This window comes from Poecilia mexicana, unplaced genomic scaffold (genome assembly GCF_051168715.1).
Source record: "Poecilia mexicana isolate PSO_F unplaced genomic scaffold, ASM5116871v1 scaffold_8, whole genome shotgun sequence".
Lineage (NCBI taxonomy): Eukaryota > Metazoa > Chordata > Actinopteri > Cyprinodontiformes > Poeciliidae > Poecilia > Poecilia mexicana.
Window position 1 is genome coordinate 23,903,455 of NW_028263377.1, and position 25,903 is coordinate 23,929,357.

General features: G+C 37.7%; 3 protein-coding genes across 4 annotated transcripts in view; 2 read left to right on the forward strand and 1 right to left on the reverse strand.

Moving 5' to 3' along the window:
* Positions 1-1,012: 1,012 nt before the first annotated feature.
* On the reverse strand, positions 1,013-6,576 carry dcaf7 (ddb1 and cul4 associated factor 7). The gene is made up of 7 exons (XM_014971087.2): positions 6,180-6,576; positions 5,833-5,991; positions 5,053-5,164; positions 4,853-4,971; positions 4,170-4,379; positions 3,143-3,260; positions 1,013-2,275 (listed from the first exon to the last, which is right to left on the reverse strand). Exons 1-7 carry the CDS (start codon positions 6,315-6,317, stop codon positions 2,103-2,105), a joined length of 1,029 nt encoding a protein of 342 aa, XP_014826573.1. The 5' UTR covers positions 6,318-6,576; the 3' UTR covers positions 1,013-2,102.
* Positions 5,859-15,043, forward strand: ccdc47 (coiled-coil domain containing 47). 2 transcript variants are annotated; one of them, XM_088007738.1, is made up of 13 exons: positions 5,859-5,922; positions 9,340-9,635; positions 9,718-9,819; positions 9,982-10,156; positions 11,300-11,421; positions 11,490-11,555; positions 11,642-11,743; positions 11,826-11,936; positions 12,912-12,997; positions 13,076-13,134; positions 13,650-13,759; positions 14,161-14,328; positions 14,445-15,043. In XM_088007738.1, exons 2-13 carry the CDS (start codon positions 9,348-9,350, stop codon positions 14,523-14,525), a joined length of 1,470 nt encoding a protein of 489 aa, XP_087863864.1. In that variant the 5' UTR covers positions 5,859-5,922; positions 9,340-9,347; the 3' UTR covers positions 14,526-15,043. The 2 variants fall into 2 exon arrangements, with proteins under 2 accessions (XP_087863864.1, XP_014826571.2); XM_014971085.2 differs by lacking the exon at positions 5,859-5,922 and adding an exon at positions 7,953-8,054.
* A 1,262-nt stretch (positions 15,044-16,305) lies between these two features.
* The window catches only part of setd1a (SET domain containing 1A, histone lysine methyltransferase), a 31,021-nt gene continuing 21,423 nt past the window's right edge, over positions 16,306-25,903 (forward strand). Inside the window, exons 1-6 of the mRNA XM_088007739.1 lie at positions 16,306-18,050; positions 18,135-18,233; positions 19,367-19,637; positions 20,729-20,859; positions 22,758-23,011; positions 24,014-25,631. Coding sequence (XP_087863865.1) covers positions 17,880-18,050; positions 18,135-18,233; positions 19,367-19,637; positions 20,729-20,859; positions 22,758-23,011; positions 24,014-25,631 — 2,544 coding nt within the window. The 5' untranslated portion in view covers positions 16,306-17,879. The remainder of the gene's footprint in view (positions 18,051-18,134; positions 18,234-19,366; positions 19,638-20,728; positions 20,860-22,757; positions 23,012-24,013; positions 25,632-25,903) is intronic.

Sequence of the window (25,903 nt, forward strand, 5' to 3'; positions counted from 1 at the left end):
TAAAGAGAAACACTGTTCATGAGATAGTGATATAAATTATGAGGTGTGAATTCTGGCAAAGTTGGCAATTTGATCAACACATCAGGAGGGAGAAAGTATGAGTCGGTTTCTATGCTAGCTATTTCACACTTTTGTAAATACCACCGACTTTGAGCCCCAACTGGGTGTGTTACGTTCACAGACAAATTAGATTAACTAGAAAAAATAGACGCCATGGATAAACTGTCAAAAAAACAACTTTGGAAAACAATTTCTGTCAATCTGTTGAACTTCCGTCCCTCACTTCCGACGCCATGATGGACAGCTAGCCGTCCATCATGGCGGCTAGCTGGTTCAAACTAGCCGCAGTCGTCTCCAGTCACACAACGCAGTGATGTTGTTTGGCCGTGATGTATGCTGTGTTTTTGTCCTTCTTGAAACTGGGAAATTCCAACTTCCCAGTCGAAAAAATCAACTGGAACGCCCTCCAATGTTGGATTACCCAAGTCAAAAGTACTTATCATAGATTCGAAACTTAAAAAGTTTGTAGTTGTAGGCATGTAGTTTTCAATTTTTTGGGCTCTGTTTATTCCCAGTTATAAGAACAGGATTTGGATCACTTTTGGCAAATCAAACCCAAAGCGATATAAACTTGTTATATTTCACCAAGTTTAATAAATTACATACCAGCTAATTTGGATAAAGCAAAGTCATCTTTTCAGTAAAATATCTGGATCAACGTAGTTCTACTCATAAAAGTTTGGTTGTAAAACAATATTTTTTATTTTATTTTTAATCCTACTGATTAAAAATTAAAATTTTAATACATTGGAGTGGGGGGTGGCGGAAGGCACAAAAAAAACAAATCAATTTAAGAGCCACAAATGGCCCTCAGGCCACACTTTGATCACCCCTGGATAAAATATGAGGTTAAATAGTCCTTCCACAACAAAATTTCATTTGTTTTTGAATTAACTTATTGGATACATAAAAAGGTAAACACAATTAGATAAATAAAACAACTAAAAGTTGGTTTTTAAGTCATGGGGAGGTTACAATTTATTAGAGCAAATTCAATATTAAACTTTATGAAAAAACACTACAACATGAACACTTGGCTTACCAACATCTTAAGTTTGATATATTTATATTTATGTACATTTTGTCTTGCAATGGCATGCTACAAGGACAGGACTGGAGACGACAAAATAAGAGAGAAGCAGAAAGCTGTCAACTCATTTCAAACTTCACTCAAACTGAGGAAAAAAAATGCAACATTTCAAACAATGAAAGCTCAACAAATAAGAAGAAAGAGGGTATTTAAGGAGCCACCGTTGCTCTGGTAGACTTTAAATGTCGGCTGCAGCACAGAGGAACATCTTCAACTCCCACATTAGGTAAACGAGACTATTATATATCGTACAGATGCTTTATTGACCAATTACATGGTATGCATCCACAAGGCTACGAGTTAATCCTACATATTTTCACTGCAAAAACAAAATCTTACCAAGGATTTTTGTTGTTTTTGTGGAAATATCTTAATTAAAATAAATTTTACTACAAGATAGGAATTTATTTTAAGTCAATAATTTGCTAATATTGATTTTTAAAAAGTACTAGTTTAATTGTTGAATATTTTTCACATATTACAAATGAAAGAATCTGTCACTTGAACTAGTAATTTTTTATTCATATTAAGGAATTGTTGACTTAAAACAAGCTCATATCTTTCTCAAAAGTTAGTTTTGCCTTTTTTAAAGTGTACTAAGATATTTGCACAAAAATGGATCAAAAATACTTGATTTCATGTTTTTGCAGTGTTCTGCCACCTACAGCAGTTTGTATCAACCTCAAACTAAATAAAACAGATGAAATGCATGAGATCTAAACCGCTCTGAATCAGCTCACAGCTGAGAAGTATTTAAAAAAAACTTCAAGGAAACATCAACACTTCCTACAGCTGCTGAGCAAAAATAAATAAGAGCTTACACATGTTTATTAGAAGAGCAGATAAATGTAAACCAACTTCAGAGAAAGTTCACTCTTCGTCCTGAAAGCTGGAGGACAAGAGCTACTGGAAAGTCCAAAAGCGGAACGCGGGGCGCTCGTTTTCTACGGCTTTAGACGCGCAGGATCTCCAGGCAGTTGTTGTAGCAGATGGCGATCCAGTCCGGCTGCGTGGATGCCCACTGAACGTTGTTGATCTCGCCTTCGGCGGTGTAGGCCAGGATGGGGTCTTCAATGGCGCGCGGCATCTGCTGGATGTCCCAGATCAGAGCCTGATGGTCGTCGGCTGAGAAAGGAAGGAAAAACATCAGGATATTTAATGTGACCTGTCATGCTTCCTTTGAAAGGTTAGGATTGGTTTATGGGCGATACAAAACATGTTTTGCACAAAATCATTCTTAGATAATGAGATTTCTGTTTGCACAGTTCATGATGAGCTGTTTTATGGCGTCTTGTCACTTTAAAACCAAATGAGCTGCTGCTGGCCACGCCCCCCAATTCAGCGTTTACACTCGCACGGAAAATGGCTGCAAAATGCACAATTATCAACCGTACATCTTTAAAAAGCAGAAGTGGAGCCTCCTACACAAAAAAAAAAACACAATTCAGCCAGTGGTTTCTAGATGGTAAGTCAAAAACAAAACATTTGTCTTTTCCAGCTTTAACAATAGAATATTCAGACTTTGTGCTGCAAAAACGTACTTCTGCCTTTGGCTTGTTCCTCTGTTTTTCAGGTTAAATGTTTCAAATAAACTAAATTTGTCAAACATAATCTAAGTAAATAGAAAATACAGTTTACCATTGTAAACTGTTTTACAGCTGACTAAACATGCTGGAGCTCAGTTTAGGTTGCTAGGCAACGGGTGGAACTTTGCCGGGGTTGCTTGGTAACGGTGCAATGCCTGCTGATTTGTTATGTTACATTTCAAAGGTTTTTTTGGAAATTATGTCAATTTCTTCTCTGGTTAACTATCAAAGGTATTCTTTCTTTTTCTTTTGCCAAAAAAAAAACTTTTTTTTTTAAGTGCTTTGGTTCTATTTAGAAGAAGTATAGATCCAAATGGGACTACAAAACCATGCAGTTGTATTTTACTCAAAGGTGTAGTAGGTCACCTTTGATATTTACCCAACAACATTTAACTTCCAAACTCACCTGCAGTGCAGATGTGACACGAGGAGTGAGGCGCCCAGGCGATGCCGTTGACGCAGGCGCGATGGTTGTTGAGCCGAGCCACAGGAGTACACGGCACGCGAACGTCCAGGATCACAACCTGGAGAACAGGAATATGAATTAAAAAGCTTTTTATTTACTGCAGCTTTTCATAAATACTGAACAATCTACTCACATAGGCAAACTTCTAGCAAGAAGCACCAGAAATGTAAACGAATGTGCAGTTTCTTGTATGGCTATATAGGCTGAAACGATTACTATATATTTGTCAACTAATTTAGAATAGATTAGCTGGAGTAAACAGGCCCTAAAAATATTATTCCCAGAGCTATTATTATGGCAAAACTGTCTAAAAATATATGCACATTTTGCATTTAGGATTAAAAAACCCTTTGTAAATATGTTCTACCCAAAACTCCACAAGTAGAATCGTTTTAACTTCAAATTATGGAAAATACCTATCAAGTGTCGTTGGCTATCCAGTTAGTAATTGGTCAATCCAAAAATGAATCGATAGTTTAGACCTGCACTGTATTGATGTTGAGTCAAGCAGGAAGGGCTGAACGTTTCATATGTTGATTGAAAAATTAATTATGTAACTAGAACTTTGTATTAAAATATTTGCACTAGAAACTAATAGGGTTGGGCTTTTATTGTGATAAGAATTTTCATTTATCGTTGTCACAATAAAGTGCAGTTAATGTTTAAAGGCCCCCAAAACCATCCTTATTATCAGGATTGATAGTTTTACTAACTTCTCCACTATTTGTTCAATACAGTAAATTAGAAAATAAAAGTTAAAATGTGCAGTTTAGCAATACAAATCACACTTTATGTTTTTCAAAAAGCATTAATTGTGTTTGTGGGGCTATAATTGCTGTGACACATAGTGGCAGCAATACAGTCACCTAAAAAACAAGTAATAGTTCTGTGGGTAAAATACTGTAATAGACCTTTAAGTCCATAGAAAAGCTATTTGCATGAGGAGACATTAATAATGCAACCCGACCTCCATTCCGTCCATGGCCATGGTGGCCAGGTAGTTGGGGTCCTGCTTGTTCCAGCAGAGGCGGAGCAGCGGGTGGTGCTGGGGGTCTTCGTAGATGATGGTGCTGTGCTCTAGATGTCGGAGGTCAAACATGCGGACGGATCCGTCGGCGCCCACCGAGGCGAACATGTCTCTGCCTCCGCCCGCGCGGCTGAACGCGATGTCGTAAACCTGAAAACGCACCACAACGTTCCTCAACACTTACATTTAAATTTAAGCTCTGAATTTAAATCATGATTCTAATAATAAGTTTTAAGTGATAACTTTTCATTAAATGTTAGCTGTAATTTAGCCTGCCTTTAATGCATTAAATTTTGGAACAGAAAATGGCGTTTTTTTGACAATAAATCAATTACTAAATTAGTTGACGATTCAATAATCGATTAATCACGAATAATCCAATTAGTCATTTCAGCCCTACATGAAAAAATGGCCTCTTTTATACTATTGTGTTGAAACATGAACTAGACTTTGAAGCTTGGTGTCATTGGAAAGAGTCTGAATGAATCCTTGGAAAATAGAATAAAAATAACCAAAAAATGAACCTGAAGCCTATTGATAAAAACAACTTTAAAGATCAACAACAAAAAACTAAATTTGGGTCATATGGAGAAGAAATAAAATAAACAAAATAAAATCCACACCTCTTTGTCGTGAGCGATCAGCTGAGTCTTCACGTGTCCGGAAACCAGGTTGACTCGTCCCAACACCTGACCGGTCTCCAAGCCCCAGATGGTGCAGGTGGTGTCGATGCTGGATGTTCCTGAAACACACAAAGAAATCATTTAAAGCTAATAAAAGATACAATGGAAACTAAAGGAGTTTTCTTCATTTTATTTCCTACCAAGCAGATTGGGATCAACTTCGTTCCAGTCAAAGGAGGTGAGCGGAGCGCAGAAGTCGGAGTTCTTGTTGTTGTTCAGCAGACATTCGAGGCGTGTTTCTGTGTCACTGACCTGCAACACGATCAAGACCGATTTAAATCAGGGGTGGCCAGACTTTGGCCACAACTGACTGGTCTCAGACAGAAATTTCTCAAAAATTTCTGACATTATTCTAAAAATTTCTCAGTTTTTCTTTATTTTTCAAACTCAAAAATTTCCAAGTTACTTTCTAGAAGATTTCAGAGGTTAATCTAAAAGTTTCTCACGTTTTTTCCAGCAAATTTGACTTTTGAATGTTAGAGATTGCCATGTTTTGTTTTTCTAGAAAATTTCTGAACTTGACCTCAAATTTTAAAAATTTTTTCTAGCACATTTTGTGACTTTTCAAACTGAGAAGTGTCCTTGTTCTCAAAAATATGAGATAAACCTCAATATTTGGAATTATTTTCTAGAAATTTTTTAACTTTTCACACTCAGAAATTTCCAAGTTACTTTCTAGAAAATTTCTGAGATTAACCTCAAAATTTCTGATGTTTTCTATATGTTTTTAAATATATAATTTCCTTTTGTGAAATTAAAGTATATTTGAATTTGAGTATAAAATGGCACTAATACGCCATTGTAATTTAAAAATGCAGGTAGTAAAGTCTGTAAAGACAAACATTTCTCCAAATGTATTCATTGCTGGAAAATATCCACACTCCTCTGATTTGTATGGACTTTACAATGGCTCATCTTACCCTCCATATGCGCAGGTAGTCCCCACTGGTGGCCAGCAGGTCTGGGTAAACTCCTTTGGTGTCTGGGATCCACATGATCTTGGTGGTGGGGTAAGGATGATCAAAGGTGTTCCTGCAGACAAACTCTGAGCTCTCTTCCTCCAAACCAACCAGCTGAACCTGAAATAAACACAGATAAGCTGGTAAAGACGGCAAAAGCCCTAAAGAACACGACAACTGGACAAAACGTCACCTATAAATGTGTTATTGAAGACAATAGCACAGCCATAAGTGATGTTTTGAGCCTCGGTGCGCAGGGAGGTTAGCACTAATCTGAAGCTAGCTGCTAATGAAAACACGCTGCGCACCTTGTTGTTGTATTCCTCCACAAAGCTCCCCAGAGCCAGCCGAAAGCGTTTGTCCGGGCGGACGCTCCAGTTCATGGCATACACCGTCCATGGCGCCTCGTATTTGTAGATTTCTTTTCTTTTCCCGTGAAGAGACATCCTCTCCCGAGCTGCGGCTCTTGTCTGGGCAGCTAACCTGCTAACTAACTGTCGGAGAAGTTAACCTTTGAGTTAAATACAACTAATTAGTTTCACTCAAGAGAATAAATACAAGGATGTCGACTGAAAACGACTGGTCGACGTAGATAACCTCAATGAAGACGTGATTTTTCCCGACTTCTGCTAACAAAGGGTAGCATTTTTCGTTGGGGCCATCAAATCGTCAGGTTTTGAGGAAAGCGATCAACTTCCGGTGGTTATTTTCGAAATAAAATCACCAACAATGCGTTTAAAACGCTACGTTCCCGAAGTTTCCTCCATTTTACGGAAGAAAAACCCCGAATGAAGTATTAATGTACCCCCAAATTATATAAGTATGTCTTATTTGTTTTAAGTTGTCTTAGAACATGTTATTGTGTTGATAAAAAAAACGTCATTATCATGGCAGTTACGTTACTGTCTTATTATTTTTTTCAAAAGTATTTACTTTTTAATTTATTCATTTCTTTTATTTATGTATTTTTATGAGTCTGGAAGGTTTGTACCGGAAGTATACGTTGTTTATTCCTACTTCACAAACAATTGATATTTCTCACTGCGACCACAAGAGGGCGACTGTTTACTGTTCCTGGCAACATTACCTTATTTAGGAGTTTTATTTATAACAATATGCGGGTGTGGACAATGAGTGGAAGGATGATTTGTTTAAAATATTCCATCTTTCTATAACTCTGTAAAATATTTTAATTACATCACAAATTATAGTTTGTACTGTAATCAAATCCGTTTTAAAATATGCATTGGAAATCTCTGGTTGCCACAGAGGAGCTTTAAATGTTACTGTTTTGAAGTTAGAAGTATAAATGAAAAACTACATTGATTTAGAAAATGGTTTACATTGAAAGAAAATGTCTGTTTCTTTGCAATTGCCAATAATAATAAACATGGGGTAAATAATATAAACATTGTAATTTAATATCTGGACTTTTTTTTATTCTTTTTTACTAAAAAACAGACCGTGATTCATTTATGAAATTAGTTAGAGATTATTACCTTATATTGCACGTATCATTAGTGTAAATTTCGGTATGATGCTATAGTGGCACTTAAGACAATGAATCCTAATGCATTCATTTTTTAATTGATGCTGCTATTCCCCAAACAACACTTTGAAATTGAGTCAAAATATGTTTTTGAACAATCATTGCTTTTTCATCAATGCTGTTTTGTTTAAAATACAACCAAACATAATATTAACAATTGGTTGTTACAAATACAGCTAAATAGTGAAAGATCCATTTTCTGTGCTGTCCTAAAAGTGTTTTGTTTCACAAAAGAAATATTATGATAATAATAACTATATATTCATTATTACATATAAAATATTTTGTAATGTGAAGTAATCCTTCAAGTCAAAGGTGAATACATGCACAAAAATTTAATATTTTTACAACTCTATGTTTTAGAGTGTTACTGATAAATACTAACATTTCCGTTTCTTTGATACTTAACATCAGTAAAAAAAAATTCAAACTCAAAACTGGAAATAATATTTGTAGTTTTGGACCCCCGTATGTTAGCATCACTAGTCCATAACGGGTTAAAAAAAATTATTTTGAAAGGGTTTTTCCTGCGTGGACAGGAAGTACCCCGCTTTAGGTTTAACATCACGTCAAGGACAGTTCCGATTTTTTATTCATAACCAGCTTTACCTTTATTGACACTGTTAGAAACCAGGTAAGATACTTGTTCACACATTTAGTCTTAACGGGGTTGTTTATCCCCCGCCGTGTTGAGTAGAAAATGGACAGATTCCCTCTCAGGTCTTCGGTTGTTTGACAGTTAGTTAGCCCCTGTTAGCATGCTAATGGTAAACGTGCTAACAGTGAGTGAGAATTAGTGAGTGTGAGTTGGGGGGATGGGTTTGGTTGACTGCATCTTTGGGGTTTTAATCCACATGTCATTAGTCATTTTTAACTAGAACTCTGCTACAATTTCAAAAAGTTTGACAGCTAATCGCTTTAGCTTGTAATCAACCTTGTAAACACACTAAATGCAGCAGTACTTGTTCAGATTTAGCCACAAACTGTTACACCAACTGGAAGTTTGTCCGAATAAGTCAGCTCTTAAACGGTTAAATATCTACTTTTTTTATTCGTGTTAATTTAAAAGTTTAATTTATGAAAAAAATTAGTGTGGTGACAAAACATAGTAGCCGTTTTCCTTCGTTATTGTCTACTGAGCTTCAGTTGTCAGGGATGTTTTCCACTTGGGGATTTGTTGTGTAGATGTTCGTCGATTAATCTAGAAAGTATTTGTTCAGCTTATTTCAGAAACAAAGCAATTCTCTACATTATGCTGACATAAAATAACAGAATAGCATTACATTAGATCGGTTTGATAAAGGGAAAAACAATAATAAGACTGAATCCTGCTTCTCCGTGTTTGGTTTTGATTCTTCAGAGAACGAGATCAGTCACTATAACCTGGCTTAATAAGATAAAACTTAATTTAGTTGAACTGTTGCATTCATTATTATTTGACTGGAGTTTCTTCAAATCTTTCATATTGTGAGAAAATCTTTATTTTCTACAGCTTTATTCAGATTTTCTGTCAGATTTTCTTATGATATCTCATCCCTAAAGGCTTCTTTTACTCTCAAACATTTTTTCCTTTTTCATTTGGGTTTAATGTGAACTCACTGCGACTTAATATTTTGAAATAAAATGGTTGCATTTGAGGAAAATAAACCCTAGAACATGATGTTGTAATGATTGGTACATTTCACCAGCAGCAGCAAGTTTTTGTAACTTCTTTCACTTCAAATTAAAGTAATGCAGGATTTCTCACACTGATTCGGACGATTTTTTTCTAAATTATACGCCTTTGTTTTGTTTTCAAAGCTAAAATAGTAGTTTTTCTATTCTCTGATGGGTAAAAGCTTTTGTTTTGGGATGGGTTTGTAATTTTCTGCAACATTTTGTGAAACTTTATTTTGTGTTTTTACCAATATTTAATTCAGACTGCAGCATGCGAAGTGCGTTTTTCTTCCTGGTTCCCACCCTGCTGCTCCTCCTGGCCCTTCCTGCCTCCAGAGGACGTTACAATGACGACTTTGACGACGGCGAGGATCTGGCAGACTTTGACGACAATGACTTCGCAGAGTTTGAGGACATGAATGATGACTTAACAGCCGAGGCAGAGACGGCCCCGCCGCCACGCGTCTCATCACCTTCCTCACAGACTGAAGACGATGAAGATGAAGCCACCGTGGAGCTGGAGGATGGTCAGGATGGTTTCGAGGACTCCGACACGCAAGTATGTTACCTTAGCATTTATTTAAAGGGTATTTTTATGATTGATTGGTACCATAATTGATATAATTGTAATTTCTTCCAAGGATCAAGATATGTACAGCAAATACGACCAGGAGGAGTTTGAGGGGATTGGAGACATGGAGAAGACTGGCCACTCCATGAAGGACCCGCTCATAATCCACACGGTAAAACAGGTTTAAAGCTTCTGGGAGTTAATTCAGCTGTATTTTATAATACCAAGACCTTACATTTTAGTAGAATTAGTCCTGGGATGTGATTTAGTTACATTCTGACAGTCAGATGTTGATCTGCAGTGTGATTTATCCGTCTGAATGTTATGTCTGCAGGTTCCTGCACACCTGCAGAACAGCTGGGAGAGTTACTACATGGAGATCCTGATGGTGACGGGTTTACTGTGCTACATCATGAACTACATCATAGGGAAGAACAAGAACAGCCGACTCGCTCAGGCCTGGTTCAACTCCCACCGGGAACTTCTGGAGAGCAACTTTGCACTTGTGGGTGAGTCTGTCCGTTTTTTCTTTGAATCATTAAACCCCCCAGGATCTGTCGGTGCACAACGCCTTGCCAAAGCATTCATGCTGTTGGAATGGTTCCATATTTTGTCTTGTTTTAATTTCATGTAATAGAAAGGAGTGCATAGATCTGATGTGCAAGGAAAATTATACATGAGTTTTCCAAACTTACAAGGACTTACAAGGACTGCAACTGACAATTGATACCTAATCGATTAATCGATTAGGTATCGATTAATCTATTGATTATTTTGACAATTAATTGAATGAAAATTGGCACATGCTTTTGATTTTTTTTTAAATTTAATAAATATTGCTTTTTAAAAACTAATAAATATTCCATGAAATAAAATAAATAAATATTTACAAAATACATTCTTACCTTCTTTATTTTTTATTTATTTCAAGATTTGTTTTAATTTTTAATTATTTATTCATTTCATAATGGTGTTTTGTTTTGTGGCACTTATTTTGTAAAGCTGCTTTACATATTTTATGGGGGGTTTTTTATGCAAAATGTGTGCATATTTTGAACAGATTTTATTTAATTACTGCTGCGGATGTATTGTTCTTTTAGCAAATTGTCTTTTTTTAGTTTGTATATTCAAGGTAACGATTAATCAATTACTAAATTAGTTTATTTCAGTAATTGATTAATCACAATTTAGCTGATTAATCATTTCAGCCCTAAAATCTATTGATGCTCATTTTTAAAATACTAATTTAACTTCATTTGTAAGAAATCTTCAGTTGACATTAGTTTGCATTGGCATGTTTTGTACAAACCTTTTATTTTTTGAAGAGTGGCAAGAAATCTTTTTTAAAAGAAAGTTAAAATAAATCTGTTTTGCTATAATTCATACTGGGAAAGTAGGTTCACTTTCCTCCGGGACAACAAATTAACCACCTCACTTCAGTGTGATCATTTAGACCAAATCATATTCATGTGGTAGAATGGCCCAGTCAAAGTCTAGGTCAAGTTGAATCCAATAGAATCTGTTGCAAAATTGGAAAATGTAATTTTCCTTCCACTTCATAGTTATGTGCTGTTTTTCTGTTGGTCAGTCACATAAAACGTGTCTCTCATTCGATAGATTTAGTGATTTCTTGGCATTGATCTGTACTCCAGGCGATGACGGCACCAGTAAAGAACCTGTGAGCACTGGGAAGCTGAATCAGGAAAACGAACACATCTATAATCTGTGGTGCTCTGGCCGTGTGTGCTGTGAAGGAATGCTGATTCAACTCAAGGTATTTGCTTACAGCCATTTAAATCCTCCCCTGTCGGTGTTTTCTGAACCTGCTGCTGGTTGTTTTAGTTCCTGAAGAGGCAGGACCTCCTGAACACGGTGACCAGGATGATGAGGCCCGCCTCTGACCAAGTGGTAAGAGTTTCTGCTGCAGCAGATGTAGAAACGTTTCCTTCCTCTTCGCAGAGCTTCAGCTGTGCTGTCTGGGTTTTTCTCTGCAGCAAGTCAAAGTGACGCTTAACGACGAAGACATGGACACTTTCGTCTTTGCTGTGGGCTCCAAGAGAGCCATGGCTCGGCTGCAGAAGGAGATGCAGGACTTGGTGAATAATTTTGTGATTGTTTTTCTGTTGACTCATTTTTAATATTTAAATTAACTATATATATATATATTTTTTTTTATAGAGCGAGTTCTGCAGCGACAAGCCGAAGTCGGGGGCGAAATATGGTCTTCCAGACTCCATGGCAATTCTCAGTGAGATGGGGGAAGTAACGGATGGTGTGATGGATAACAAGGTGATTCCTCTAATTACTACTAAGGATGCAAACAATCGATTTAGGATTAAATGTTGATTAAAATTAATTCCACTCGACTAATTAATAACGTCCTCTTAGAACTTCTTTTAGTTTTGTTGTTTAGCCTCCGTCCAGCAGGGGGCGCCTCTGGTCATCCTTAAGAAGAGTTAAGTTGATACAGAAATAAATATGGCGGAGGCATGCCAGAACGGGAACGAGGAACGGTCCCAACTACAGCAGCGTATTAGGAATGTTGTTACAACTTTTGGAGCTCACAGAATTTCCTAGTTTTTCGACTAAAACATTTGACATTAATCCCAAAATGTTTGAGTTCTGTGGCAGAAATTTACTCCATTTTTCTTTTCTTTTTTTTCCATCTACAGGAAAATGGAAAAATTGTAAATGATGGGGGGGGAAAAACATGATGCCAATAAAAAAAGGTTGATTTTGATGTCAGTCACTAATGCACTTCCTGAAGCAAATATTTAACATTCCTACAAGAGAAACCACACACGGTGCTAAAATATGAATATCTCTGTTCATGGAGAATCATTTACTTCATCTTTTCATCTTTTATTTTTCTATTCAGCGACCTAAGAGGCTCTTGTTTTGTTATATTTTATAAAGGCTTCTAATTATGTCAGAAAACCTGTTTATTTTCTGTTAAGTCAGAGCTGATACAAAATAACCTTAAAACTTTTTATAATTCAACATGTTATGAAAAATAATATGTTATGTAAATATGTTTGACTATCTGGATACAAGAGAAAACGCCTTTGGGTTTCCATATTGACCAAGTTTTGAAAGCTCTGGATAAACAGATATTTTCTTAAAATATCTGCTTATCAATTAATCATTAGTCAGTTTATTGGATCAACCAACTTCTGATTGACTCATTAATCGATAACTTGCATCCCTAAAGTATAAACTCAACTCTGTAACTCAGGTTCTGCTTCTGGGCTCTTCTCGTTTCAGATGGTACACTACATCACCAACCATGCTGACAAGATCGAGTCGATCCATTTCTCGGATCAGTTTTCTGGTCCAAAAATTATGCAAGAGTGAGTATTTGGTTATCGTTCGTTTCTGGAACAGAACCTCGTTTTGCTGTTGTGATGCTGAAGGTTTTTGTTTTGCAGGGAGGGTCAGCCGTTAAAGCTGCCTGAGACCAAGAAGACTCTACTGTTTACATTTAATGGTGAGGAGTTTTTCTGCTGTGTCGTCACCTAAACCCCATATTATAAGGTTAATGTTTCATACCAGGTCCAATTTCCAATTTTAACCAATTTTTTATTTTGTTGTTGTTTTCATGTTGGAGTCTATCAAATTACTACTTAATTCTTCTAATTTTACAACTTTATTCTGGTAATATTATGACTTTACTCTAGCATTTTGTTCCTTTATTGTTATCACTTTATTATTGTAAAAGAAAAACAATAAAAATCTTAGCCTGATGGTTACATTTTATCTGACCTCAAATTCAAAATTAATAGAACCTGTAAAACAAAACAAGCTTGTCAAACAAGATGGCCGACTTGGGCATGCTGACATCACTCGTAACTATGGAAACCCAGTGTGAGCATTAGTGAGGGAAAAAAAATCCAGATTTTCCAAATTCCAAAAATTCGATGAATCGCTGAAATCGATCTGTGCGCCCAGCCGTCCTACACGCTTAAAATTCTGCTGAGCTTTTCTGGATGTTTCGCTCTGCAGTGCCTGGCTTCGGCAGCACGTCTCCCAAAGACATGGACTCTCTGCTTCCGCTCATGAACATGGTGATCTACAGCATCGATAAGGTCAAGAAGCTCCGTCTGAACAGAGAGGTGAGTGAAGCTCTTCAGTGACTTAGTCAACAACAAATGAAACCACTTGTGCAGGAGCCTCCACTTCTGCTTTTCAAAGTTGTACAGTTGTATAATTGCGCATCTTTTTGCAGCCATTTTTATGTGTGCATGTAAACATTGAGTTGGGGGGCGTGGCCAGCAGCAGCTTATTTGGGTTTAAAGTGACAGAGGCCCTAAAAGAAGCTCATTCTCAACTGATCATAACAAATTCTCATTATCTAAGAATGACTTTGTGCAAAAAATGTCAACTTGTTTGTACAGGTCATAGGCCTTTCTTAATCTGTTATAGGAAACATAACTCACCTTTAAAAACACAAAACCTTCTCATTAATTATATATTTTAGGAGGTACATTGTCTGAAATCCTCCTTGTGTGTTTAGGGAAAGCAGAAAGCGGACAGAAACCGGGCTCGCGTTGAGGAGAACTTCCTGAAACAGACCCACGCTCAGCGCCAGGAAGCAGCCCAGACCCGCAGAGAGGAGAAGAAAAGAGCCGAGAAGGAGAGGATCATGAACGAAGAGGATCCTGAGAGACAACGCCGCCTGGAGGTCTGACACCCGCCCCAACTTCTGCTTTAATTACGGACTTTAAGAAAACCACACGAATGTTCTGTTTCGGTTTTGGATTCAGCTATTCTTTGTTCTCCTCCCGTTTGTTCCTGCAGGAAGCAGCGCAGCGGCGTGAGCAGAAGAAGATTGAGAAGAAGCAGATGAAGATGAAGCAGATCAAAGTGAAAGCCATGTGAAAGAGAAAAAGCATTAAAGCACATGGAGAATCAGTGCTTTGCTCAGCTTTTCTTCCTGCTACTGCCATTCAACTCCCACAACTTCAGCCAGAAATCTTCCATCAAACTCTCCGATTGTGTCCGGCTTTGCTGTTTGTTTCACCTGCTGCTCCATTTGACAAGATTAAAACCTAAAAAACGGAGAAAAATCCGTCAAATGAGTCTCTGGGCATCAAGTTTGTTTGTTTTTTAAACATTTCTCAAATGTTTGTCTGAAAAAAAACCTAATGATTGTTTTTAAACAGTTGCTGGTGAGCAGGACACTACTAGGCGATATTGAGCCACATTTTTAAAGGACTGAAAGCATTGCTGTTATTTCATTGGTAATATATTAGCATTATTGTAATCTTTAAACGATAATGTCGAGGAAATGTTTAATATATATTTGAAATAAGTTTCTGTCAGGCTGTTTCTAATTGTTATCTGAGCAAACAATAAATGCACTGAAATCTTTAAAAATAAAAGTTTTCCTTTTGTCATATTGCAATTATTATTTCCTTTATAAAAATATCAAAATGTATGAATTTATATCAGTTTTTTAAATTATTTTTATTATTTTACATCAAATCCATCTGGATTTTTTTGCTACAAAAAAGCTTAAGTTCATGCTATACAAGCAATTAGCATGTAGATTGTAGATTTTTATTACATTTCTGAATATGGGTGTTAAGTAAATTTGCTTGTTTAAGATACTATAAACTGATCCACAACAAAGTAAACAATGAATTATAAAAATAGCTCAGTTGTATTTATTTTTACATGAACTGTTAGATGTAGCAAATTTTAACATTTTATTTTTTATCTGTAGCTGAATAAATGTACTCAAAGTAAAGTATTAATATTTCTAAATGAATTTATGCTACTGCAGTAAATGATTACTTAATTATATATACTTAGAAGGGAGCCATGAAATCTGTCATTGTTTATTACAAGATAGTAATCTAAATTCTCTTAAATCTTAATTTTTAGCTCTGTTGTGAATAACTGAATTACTTTTAATAAGAAGTTGTAGTGGAGAATCTGATACTATCAAAATTTTAATACAAATTCTTCTTTTAAACAATATTTAAAACTGGGGCAATAAATTCTAGCTAATGTGGGGTTATTTTTAATTTGTGATCATGTATTTTATCTTGGGTGTCATTGATTACTTGTTCCTCCAGTAAAAAGTACCTATATCAATACTTATTTTTTAATAAATGAACAGAATTATTTCTCTTATGTTGCAAAGTTTGCCCTTACTGACTACACTCTTAATTTTGTTACGCCTTAATTTCCCCACTATGGGACGATACAGGTTAATTCTATTCTAACTCTAATTAGTCATGTAAAATTTGCTGTGTATGTAGCATAATTAATACTGCAATAAAACAACTCTTATGTTTTATAACAATAACAATCCATTGTTATTTATTTTAAAAGTCGAGAAAAATACCCTTGTTGATTTATTTTACTTTACTCATTCTTATTGAGTTGTTTCACCACTTCGCCGGTAGGGGGCGAATTTGTCACCGTTCAAACTGGAAATGATACAAGCAGATTCAAGCATAACTTTACACTACAAATATTCAACTGATTATGGAGTAAGTTATCTTTTAAAATCTTTGTTATTTTTATTTAATTCAAAGTGATGTTTTAACTTTCAATAATCTGTTTATTTGTTGTTTGTTTTGTGTCTGTGTAGAGGAAAGTGCGGGTGAGCAAGTGAAGACTGCATTAACATGCATTGATGGGGAGCAGGCGAGGCGTTCAGGTTGGTTACGCGATGGCCGCTCTCTCAACAATATCTGGATTTTGAAATAGAAAACAATGGCTTTGGCGCTCGTAGATGGTCGTTGGTCTATCGACTAATTTCCGGAATGGTAGCGGTATTGTTTTAGTTCGTTAGATGTGCTTTAACGCCGGGTCGTAGGTGTCATATATCTGTTTGTGACCCAGTGTTTTTCTTCTTGGTCTCGCGGGCCTGGCTGCAGCTGCCTACACTGTAGCGGCGGCGAATTGCTACTTTCGGATGAGCGGGTCTCCAAGAGGTGGGGTGGCTGAATTTTGGTTAAAACGTGGGAAAGGCAGTCTTAAGAAGTTTCGATAAGATATGCATGTCACGACTGCAACTTATAAAATCTAATACGTGTATGTGGAGGTCTTCAAGTTCAAAGTTTAAACTGTTAACTTGATGTTGCTAAGTTAGCATTAGCCATCAGTAGCATCAGTTTGCCCTAGCTAAAGCGAGAAGACAAGTAATTTTTACTTTGGTTTACGTTGTCGGACTATCGGCAACGTGCAGGTTCGGTTTTTAAGGAACGCTTCTGAAACGCGGACAGATGCGCTGAACATTAATTCTGCTTTGACGCTTGCTGAAACAATTATTTGCATTTTGTGGATCCACTTTAGCCTCTGCTAACAGCAAGCTGCTAGCTAAAGTGTCTGATCAGTGACGTAGCGCTGATCATTGTTTTGACAGCAGCTTAACCGAAGCCGACAACAAGCTGACGATAATGCTAAACATTTTATATACTTTAAATGTGATCTCGGAGTATATTAATGCGACTGAGAAGTCAGTGAAGTTGATCTCTGGTTAAATGCTGTGACGCAGCTTATCGTTCCTTTGCAGGCAAGAGTTATTTATCTCTAATCACTGCATCTTTTCACATCAGTCTTGGTTCAGTTCGCATCTGTTAAGGTTGTTATGGTGCATTTAGGTTTCTTGGACCGACCTGAAAAATTTGAAACTACAAATTGATTTTCGTATTTTCCAGGACGACATTCCTTACCCTAATTTCTAAAAAACATTAACAGTCTAAATTAATATGTAACTAATCTGTTGCAGCTTTGCCTGGCGTTTTAACATACAACGTTTTCTTTTTTTTGCTCTAAATATGAACAATTAACCCCATGCTGCCCTCAGGCCTGTGAGAACAAAGCCTCAAACTACAGAATTTGATTTTAATTGGTTCAAAGTCTGGATAAATGTAGAAAAAATAGAAAATGGAGACGTATTTGTTTTTCCAGGCTGTTTTTTTCTATCCAATTTAACAGTTTGTAATATTTAGGAGTAAGTTATCTCAGTCCATATAAGGTTTTTCTTCACACACTTTATTTACAAGGTGAACACAGTTTCAATAATGTGATATTTTTCTAAACTACTATATCAAGACTTTAGTTGAATATATGTGTTTATTAAAGTGGAGAGGAAATGAAAAAGTCTTGAAACTATGACTTAAAAAATCATTTACTTGCTAAATTCCTAGAATTCGAGTCACTTAGATGTTTTTTTTTTGTTTGTTTGTTGGTTTTTTCCAGCAGATCCTCTTTTAAATGAATGTTTTTCTTCTTGTCCTCAGTTATAGGATGGATCCAGACAGTGGGACCGAAGCACAGAAAGCAGTCAGCTTGCAGTGGAAAAGCTACAAACTCGTCCAGGACCCGGCCATTCGGCGGGTTACGCAGAAGGTCTACAGATATGACGGAGTGCATTTCAGTGTTCCAGTAAGTCTAACTGGAGTTTATTCACTTTAAAATGTGGATCAGTTCTAAGGTTTACTTCTTATTTGCTGTGTTATTTTTGTTTAGGACTCTGGGTTTCCCCCTGTGGGCGAACTCCGGGACCCTAGACCCCGGAGATTATGGTCGAGGTATACAGAAATATCCCTACCAGTGCCAAAGTTCAAGGTGGGCTCCACTTCTCAGACTTTGTTTTATTGATCCGTTAGACATTCATCTGAAAAACCAAAATATAACTACTGTCATTTTGAGCTGGAGCAGTTCATTTAAATGTAATTTTACTTTGATATATGATATTTTGTTTTAAAAGGTGAGGAAGAATAATACATTTAATTAATGGGGAAGTAAATGCATAGATGAACAATTATGGTTGTTGCTTAGCAACAGCAGTGCCAGGATGTTGGCCAATTATATAAAAGTGAGAATGTAACTTCTCTTTTCCCCCAGAGAAGTTTCCAAATTCAAGACAAGTTAAACGGTTGTGTTGTGAACATAATTACTGCAGCATCGGAAACTTCTTAGGCCTTTCAGAAATAATAGGATGTGGTTCCTAAGTCTGTCACAATGAGCAATAAATTATTTTATAGCATGATAAATTAAAAGCAGTGCAATAATTTTTATTTGGAAAAGAGATGCTCTTCTTTAATTTAGTTGAAACGCTGCAAACATTTGATACCCAGAATGAAGTAAGTAGTTTGTACTACCTGCCACTTTTGCCTGTTTTCCTGCTCTAAACTGAATAATTACATATTTTTTTTAAATACAATTTGGTTTCTGAAACTCTAAAATCCATTTTAATTGGTGGGTTTTTCTTTTTTCAAATATTTTAGATGTTAAATGTTCTTTAAAAATCAAAGTTTTTATATTTTGAGTGATCATTTAATAAGGCAGATTATCTTAAAAGAACAATACTAACATTATTGCAATCATTATTGGCTTATTGGTACCTAACTTCATTTTAAGAACATCTTTCATTATTTTGCTGTCAGTGCTGTTGCATGAATGTCATGTTGTAGTTATTTGCTGATTGGCCGTGAACTCAGGATGACTTTATTATCCTGGATGTATATGACCACTTGTAAACCACAGCGGTTGTGTGAAATCTGTCACGCTCAAAGGTCATTTGGCCAAAAATGTTTTCACTCATTATTTGCACATTATCTTTCCAAACCAGATGTCTTCCTGCACTTCAGCTGTTCCGTGTTTATGATTTCCACAGATCAGTCACTCCGCTTTCCTGTAATAGCAGAGCTTTTTTTGGTTTGTTTGTTCCTAACCTTTTTTTTTTTTCTTTGCCACAGCTCGATGAGTTCTACGTGGGTCCCATACCCCTCAAAGAGGTGACCTTCGCCAGGCTCAATGACAACATCAAGGAACCTTTCCTGGCAGAAATGTGCTCCAAGTTTGGCGAAGTGGAGGAGATGGAGATCCTGTTTCATCCCAAGACCAGGAAGCACTTGGGTCTGGCCAGGGTGTTGTTCACCAACACGAGGGGAGCGAAGGACACAGTCAAGCATTTGCACAACACCTCTGTCATGGGAAACATCATTCATGCTCAGCTCGATATAAAAGGTAAAGTTTATTGTGGCTGCTATTGTAGCGATGTAGACCCATTACATCTCCCTGCTTGAGGGCAAAAAGTTGCTCGCTAATGATGACTAGCATTGATTTTAGCTGTTAAAATGTCAATATAACACATTAAATCTTTAACGTAGGCCTGATATATAAAAGTAAAAGGGACGCAGTGCTTTACTACCAATTCTCAACACAATGACAACTATATTATAAGGTCAGGAAAAAGTTTTAATAAAGAAACAGCGAGGGAGAGGGAAGTAGCTCAGCTGTGCTAGCTTGACTATGACGATCGTAATATGTAGATGGGCTGTGGAATTCGGTGTGTTTCTGTTCAGTTAAAAAATAAAAAAAAGGCGACCTAAACACCAACTCTCCGACAGATCATCAGTAGAGCAGGTGTTTAAATTAGCTAATGAGCCACCACAGTGTTAGCTTAGCTAATAGCAGCGGTAGCTAACCTACCACATCGATCACTTATTAATAACATCAAGCCTGAAAACATAAAACTGTGATGGACTGAATCTTCTGTTCTTTGTGTGGAAAATGTTTGAATGTTTTGTGGTGTTAAACCCTGCAGTGGCGTGGTTGTCGGTTGCTATGGCAACGAGTCTGCGTGTAGCTGACACAGAGAGAAAGAAGAAAGTGGTTTTGCTTGTTCTTAAACGATTTTTCTGCGTTATTTTCCCCTCTTCTGTGGCGCACTGCACTAAATTAATAATACATAGATCTCCAGGTTTGATTTAGTTAAATCTTTGCACTGTGTCTTTGGACAGCTTGTAAAACACTCTTCATTTTTGGGAAACACAAATGACTTGTTGACTGTTTTTTTTGTAAGATGTGCTGATCATGAAGACTGATCTGTTTCTCCTGAAGAGCAGAAAAAAAAAAGAAAAAACAAATGTAAGCCGCCTTAATAATGCTGTTTCTACAGCGCTGTTGACAGTTGCCTATCAAGATGGCGCGTTTCCAGGTGACTTGCTTCTGGTCCGGTTTTGTGGGAACTATCCATTAAGACAAGTTACTGTAAATAATCAAACAAGGGCCATATGTTTAGCAAAGCGTTTGTTTTTGTGTTTGTTTTTCTGCAGGTCAGCAGCGGCAGAAGTACTACGACCTGATCGTAAACGGGTCCTACACTCCTCAGACGGTGCCGCTCGGAGGGAAAGCTTTGACGGACAGCGTTCAGTCTCAGACGCCGGCGCAGCCACAGTCGGATACGGTACGACGCCTCAGTCAGTAGATGATCAGTTCGTGAGTCAGGAGTTCAATATTTACACTCATGTTGAGTCAAAGCAGTTACGGTGTTACTGCAGACAGAAATTACTAGTCATTAGGATGTTTCTAGAACAAAAATAGTCTAAACTGACACCTGTTTTGAATGTCAGTGGAAATATTGCGACAAATCTAAAAAAAAAAATATATATATATATATATATATATATATATATATAACGTCACATCTGCCCACGCTTTATAAATAGTAAGCATCAGTGTCGGCCTGTTTTGTTTCCAGCGGCTGTTTGCTGTGAAATGTATAAATAATAATTGTCTTTGCAATTAAAAATAGTGATTGAAAGCAGCTTGTTGATGGTAAATTAGCATGAAAAGGAGGAGACTTTCAGTGTCTTTGAATTATTATTTTGTTCATGTAATTTTGGTGGAAAATATCCTTTTGGCTAAATGTTGCGTATTTACAGAAATGTTATTAGTACAAATTATCCCTGCAATAAATATTTTATAAATAAAGTTAGAATTGGTTCAGGTTCTTAAATTGTCCAGCTTTAGCGTCGATGTGAACAATGAGTCCAAAAACACATTTTCAGGCTCGGATTGAATTAAATATTATTTTTGGAATAATAAAGCTAAAATATTACAAAGAATTGTTTCATTCAGTATCAATAAGTTGCTAAACAGTTTTTATTTTAACCATAATTACTCCAAAACATTGAATATTTCGATGCAACATGCGTTTTTTATTTAAAAATGTCAGCAAAATTGCTTATAAATGGTTGAAAAAATGTTTGAACTTTAGAACTGATGCTTAATGAAGGCCACGTTTTCCTCACTATTTTTAGCTAACAATAATCATTTCAATCAGTTTTATTGAAATGATTAATAAAGATGACAATGTCATCTGTGAAATAATAATTTTAAAGGGATGTAATATTACATCCAAGCAGTCGTTTCAGATTGATATTAAGATGGTGATTGGAGTTTTATATATTTTGCAGCTCTAGAAAAACTTAATCTCACCATCCACAACAAAAACGATTTGTCACAAGTTGTGTGAGAGTACATTGTTAATTTAATCTGATAGTTCATATTGTGCTTTCCAGTTAAATAAATTTGTATTTAATTTGATTTCTGTATAAAACAATCACAAAAACGGTGCTAAAAAATGTTACCACTGAAATTATATCGCAACAGCCGATGTTATTTTGTACGTCTGTCTGAGTTTCCAGGATTCTAATAGTGACCAGAATTATTGGCAAAGATTTTTCCCCATATAAATGAAGAACCAACTTAAGAGCTTTTTTTCTGAAATTATGTGGCAACAATTTACTTCTGTAAGATGTAAAATTTGAAATATCGTCAGAGATGGGCAGAGTACCATGAAATTGTACTCAAGTAAAAGTAGCTGCTACAAAATATTTTTTATCAAGAAAAAATAAAAAGTAGCCGTCCAAGAAATCACTGCAGTAGAAAAGTATCAATCAGTCATTTAATATTTATAAATTGCATCATCAGATGGACTAAAATAGAAAATTAACTGGACATTTTGGCATTTTAAGGGCCAAAATTACAATAATTCATACAAGTAATAAAAAAATAACAAAATCAGGAAAAATAATTTTATTCCAAATCAGTTTCTCTCTCTCAAAAAAAAAAAAAAAAATATATATATATATATATATATATATAAAACTTTAACGTAAACTGCAGCTGTGTCTGGTGAATTTTGGTTAAAACTTGTTTTTCATTCAGTGGGTAGAAAATACAGAAATTTACTCAAGAGTAGAAATGCTCCTAAAAGTTAGTTATTTTAAAAAGTTGCTCAAATGTAATTGAGTAAATGCAACTAGCTGTTACTTAACTCTGAACATTGTTGTTTTTCAGTCTGAAATCCGGCGGAGGTTTTCCAGCGAGCTCGCGGTTTTGGCCGCAGGAGTCCAAGCCCTGACGTCGGGAAGCATGACGCCGTGTCCTGCTGACACCGGGTTTGGCGATCAGCGTGTCGACACGCCGCCTTCGTCTTTACCCGGTCCGTACACGCCGAGCTCGTCTGCTTCGTCTCAGGGGGGCGGAGGAACGCCTTACAGCTCCAGATCTGGGACTCCTTTCTCACAAGACTCAGGCTACTCCAGCAGCAGGTAGAGCTCATCCAGACGATTAGCTTAGTAGTCAGGTCCTCCATACATTATGCTGACGATTTGTCTGATTTTTAAAGAAGTGTTTCATTATGCAATGGTACAAATACATTAACAAATGCAAATTAACACATTTAATTTCTTTTTAAATAAGAAAATAGACATTGTATTGCCTAAAATGCAAAAACATATAATTCCATCACCTTGATCATTTGTAGCAAAGGATGGATTGACAGAGAAATATGTTTTTTTTATTATTATCTTAAATGAAAAATTTATGTATATTTTTGACCTAATTAGATCTGAGTGTTTTGCTTTGTCAGCAAATTACCCTTTTTAGAGTATGCATACTCCAGTTAATGATTAATCAGCTTCTAAACTAGTTGATTATTTCAATAATCGATTCATTACGATTAATTCAAATAATCGTTTCAACCTGAATGTTTTTTTTTTTTCTCTTAATTTTGGGTTTGATTATGTTGTTTCTTCAGTAAATTGAAATTTTTGAGTCGTTGTGCTAATTATTAATAATTAATAAAATACTAAATTAGTTAATCATTTCAATAGTTGATTCATCACGATTAAATTGATTAATCGTTTCAGCCCTAATATATATTTTTTGTATAGTTGTGGCGTAATTACTACTGAGTTTTTTCTTTCAGTAAATTGCCTTTTTTGAATCTGTATACTCTACTCGGCGATTAATTGATTGCTAAATTAGTTGACGATTATTTCAGTAACTGATTAATCTCAATTAACTTGATTAATCGTTTCAGCTTTCTTTTATTTTCTTTTTTACCGTTTTGGTTTAATTACTGTTCTGGGTGTGTTTGTTCTTCCAGCAAATTGATTTCTTTTTTACTCCAGTTAATGATTAATCGACTACTAAAGTAGTTGACGATTATTTCAGTAATCGATTAATTGTTTCAGCCTAGTTGTTCAGCTGCAGTAAGAAAGAGCTCTTCTGATTGATAGCTGTAATTAATCCAGTAAAATCTCTTCCAGGCATCCGAACTACAACTCTGGCTCTTTGAGCAGCGGCTACCCTCCCCAGGACATGTTGCCATCTTCATCTTCATCGTCTGCAGTCTCATCTTCTGTTGGAGGTTTCAAAGTGTCTCGTTACCCCGACGAACAGGATCCGTCGCTGTACCACCGCGGGCGCCCTTCGTACCCCCCGACCGCATCGTACCGTCCCAACGAGCCGCCAGGCTACCCGCCCTACCCCAACCTCGGAGGTCCCGGCTCACACATGGCGCATCACTCCTCGATGCCTCCGCCGCCGATTTGCAACCAGTACGACCATCCTCCGCCGCCGGACAGGGAGCGGGAGCGCGAATCAGCGGGGAGGTATGCGCCCGCGGGGGTCGGCTCCAGAAGGTCGTCCTACCATCACCAGCAAGACTCAAACTCCTCCTCGAAGTACCATTCCCACCACTCCCACCACCATTCGGACCGCCGGGACGACCGGGGTTACCGGCGAGACAGCGTGGGCTCCCGCTCCGGCGACCACGGCCACCAGCGGCACCGCAACCACCACCACTCTCACAACCACCACAGCAGTCGCAGAAGAAGCAGCCACGACCGGGACCGAGACCGCGACCGAGACGCCGACTACGCCAACAGCTCCGACCCCAGATACAACTCCAACTCCTACCGATCGTCGTCCAACAGCATGTCGCCGCCGCCGTCGTCTTACTCGGCGTACGCCTCCTCCAAAGATCCCGCGCCGACGGCGCCGCAGGATGGCTCCTCCCGCTCGGCGGCTTCAGCCCTGGCAGAGAAAGCTGGTTCTGATAAGGACCATCACGGCGCTTTGCCGCCGCCGCCGCCTCCTCCGCCGCCGCCGCTCCCACCGGCCTCCGTTATTGCAGCAGCCGTCGCCGAGACGCTGGGAACGCTGGACTTTAACCAGGACAGTCCGGCCCGCGAAGACCAGTGGACCAAACCCAAACGCCGTCCCACCACGCCACCCGCGCCGCCCAAAACGCCACCACCTTCCTCCCCGTCCCAACCAACCACCGCCAAATCTTCCTCCAACTCTCCCTCCTCGGCCTCCCTGCCTCTCCACCTGTCCTCCTCCTCCAGCTCCCCTCCGCCTCCCCATCGCGACTCCTCTCCAGAGCCGGACTCCACAAACGAAAGTTTGCCATTTGTCTACCACAGCAGCAGCCTGGACTCTCGAATCGAGATGCTCCTGAAGGAACAAAAGGCCAAGTTCTCCTTCCTCGCTTCTGACGAGGAAGACGAGGAGGACAGGAAAGAGGAGAAGCAGAGGAGCAGAGGTAGAGAGGGAGCGGAGCGAAGAGGCGACGCTGCGAAGGAGCAGGAGCACAGGGGGGACAACGGGGAGAAGGACCACAGGAAGAAGGGGGACAGAGAAGGACACAGAGGGAGGAAACGGGGAAAAGGAGAAGGGAGGAAGAGTCCGACTGTCCTCGCCGCGGGGACGCAACCCTCCGAAAATTACTCCCCCCATATCGTAGCTCCAGAGGAACCTCCGCCCCCCGTTAGCATCGATGCTACTGAAGCTCTGCAGCAAGACGACCCTCAGGCTGGTTCTGCTGATCCGGTTGTCCGGACCGGAGCGCACACGCCACCGCCGTTCAACGGGCAGAGCCAGGTACGTTACGGCGCTAAACATCATCATCACTTACACGAGGGCCACAACAGAGGTTTAAAAATCTGTAGAAAGAAAAGTTAAGTTTTATTTATATCTGCACATCTAATACAACACAATAGTTTAATAACATAAACAAGTGTGATTTCCAATGTTTGCCTTATTTATAAAACAAAATAAAAAATGCAAACAGTATCTTAAATGTTGATGGTTTTTCTATCATCTTTGAATTTTTTGTGTATTTTCTTCGCAACCAGAGCAGGATATGGATCACC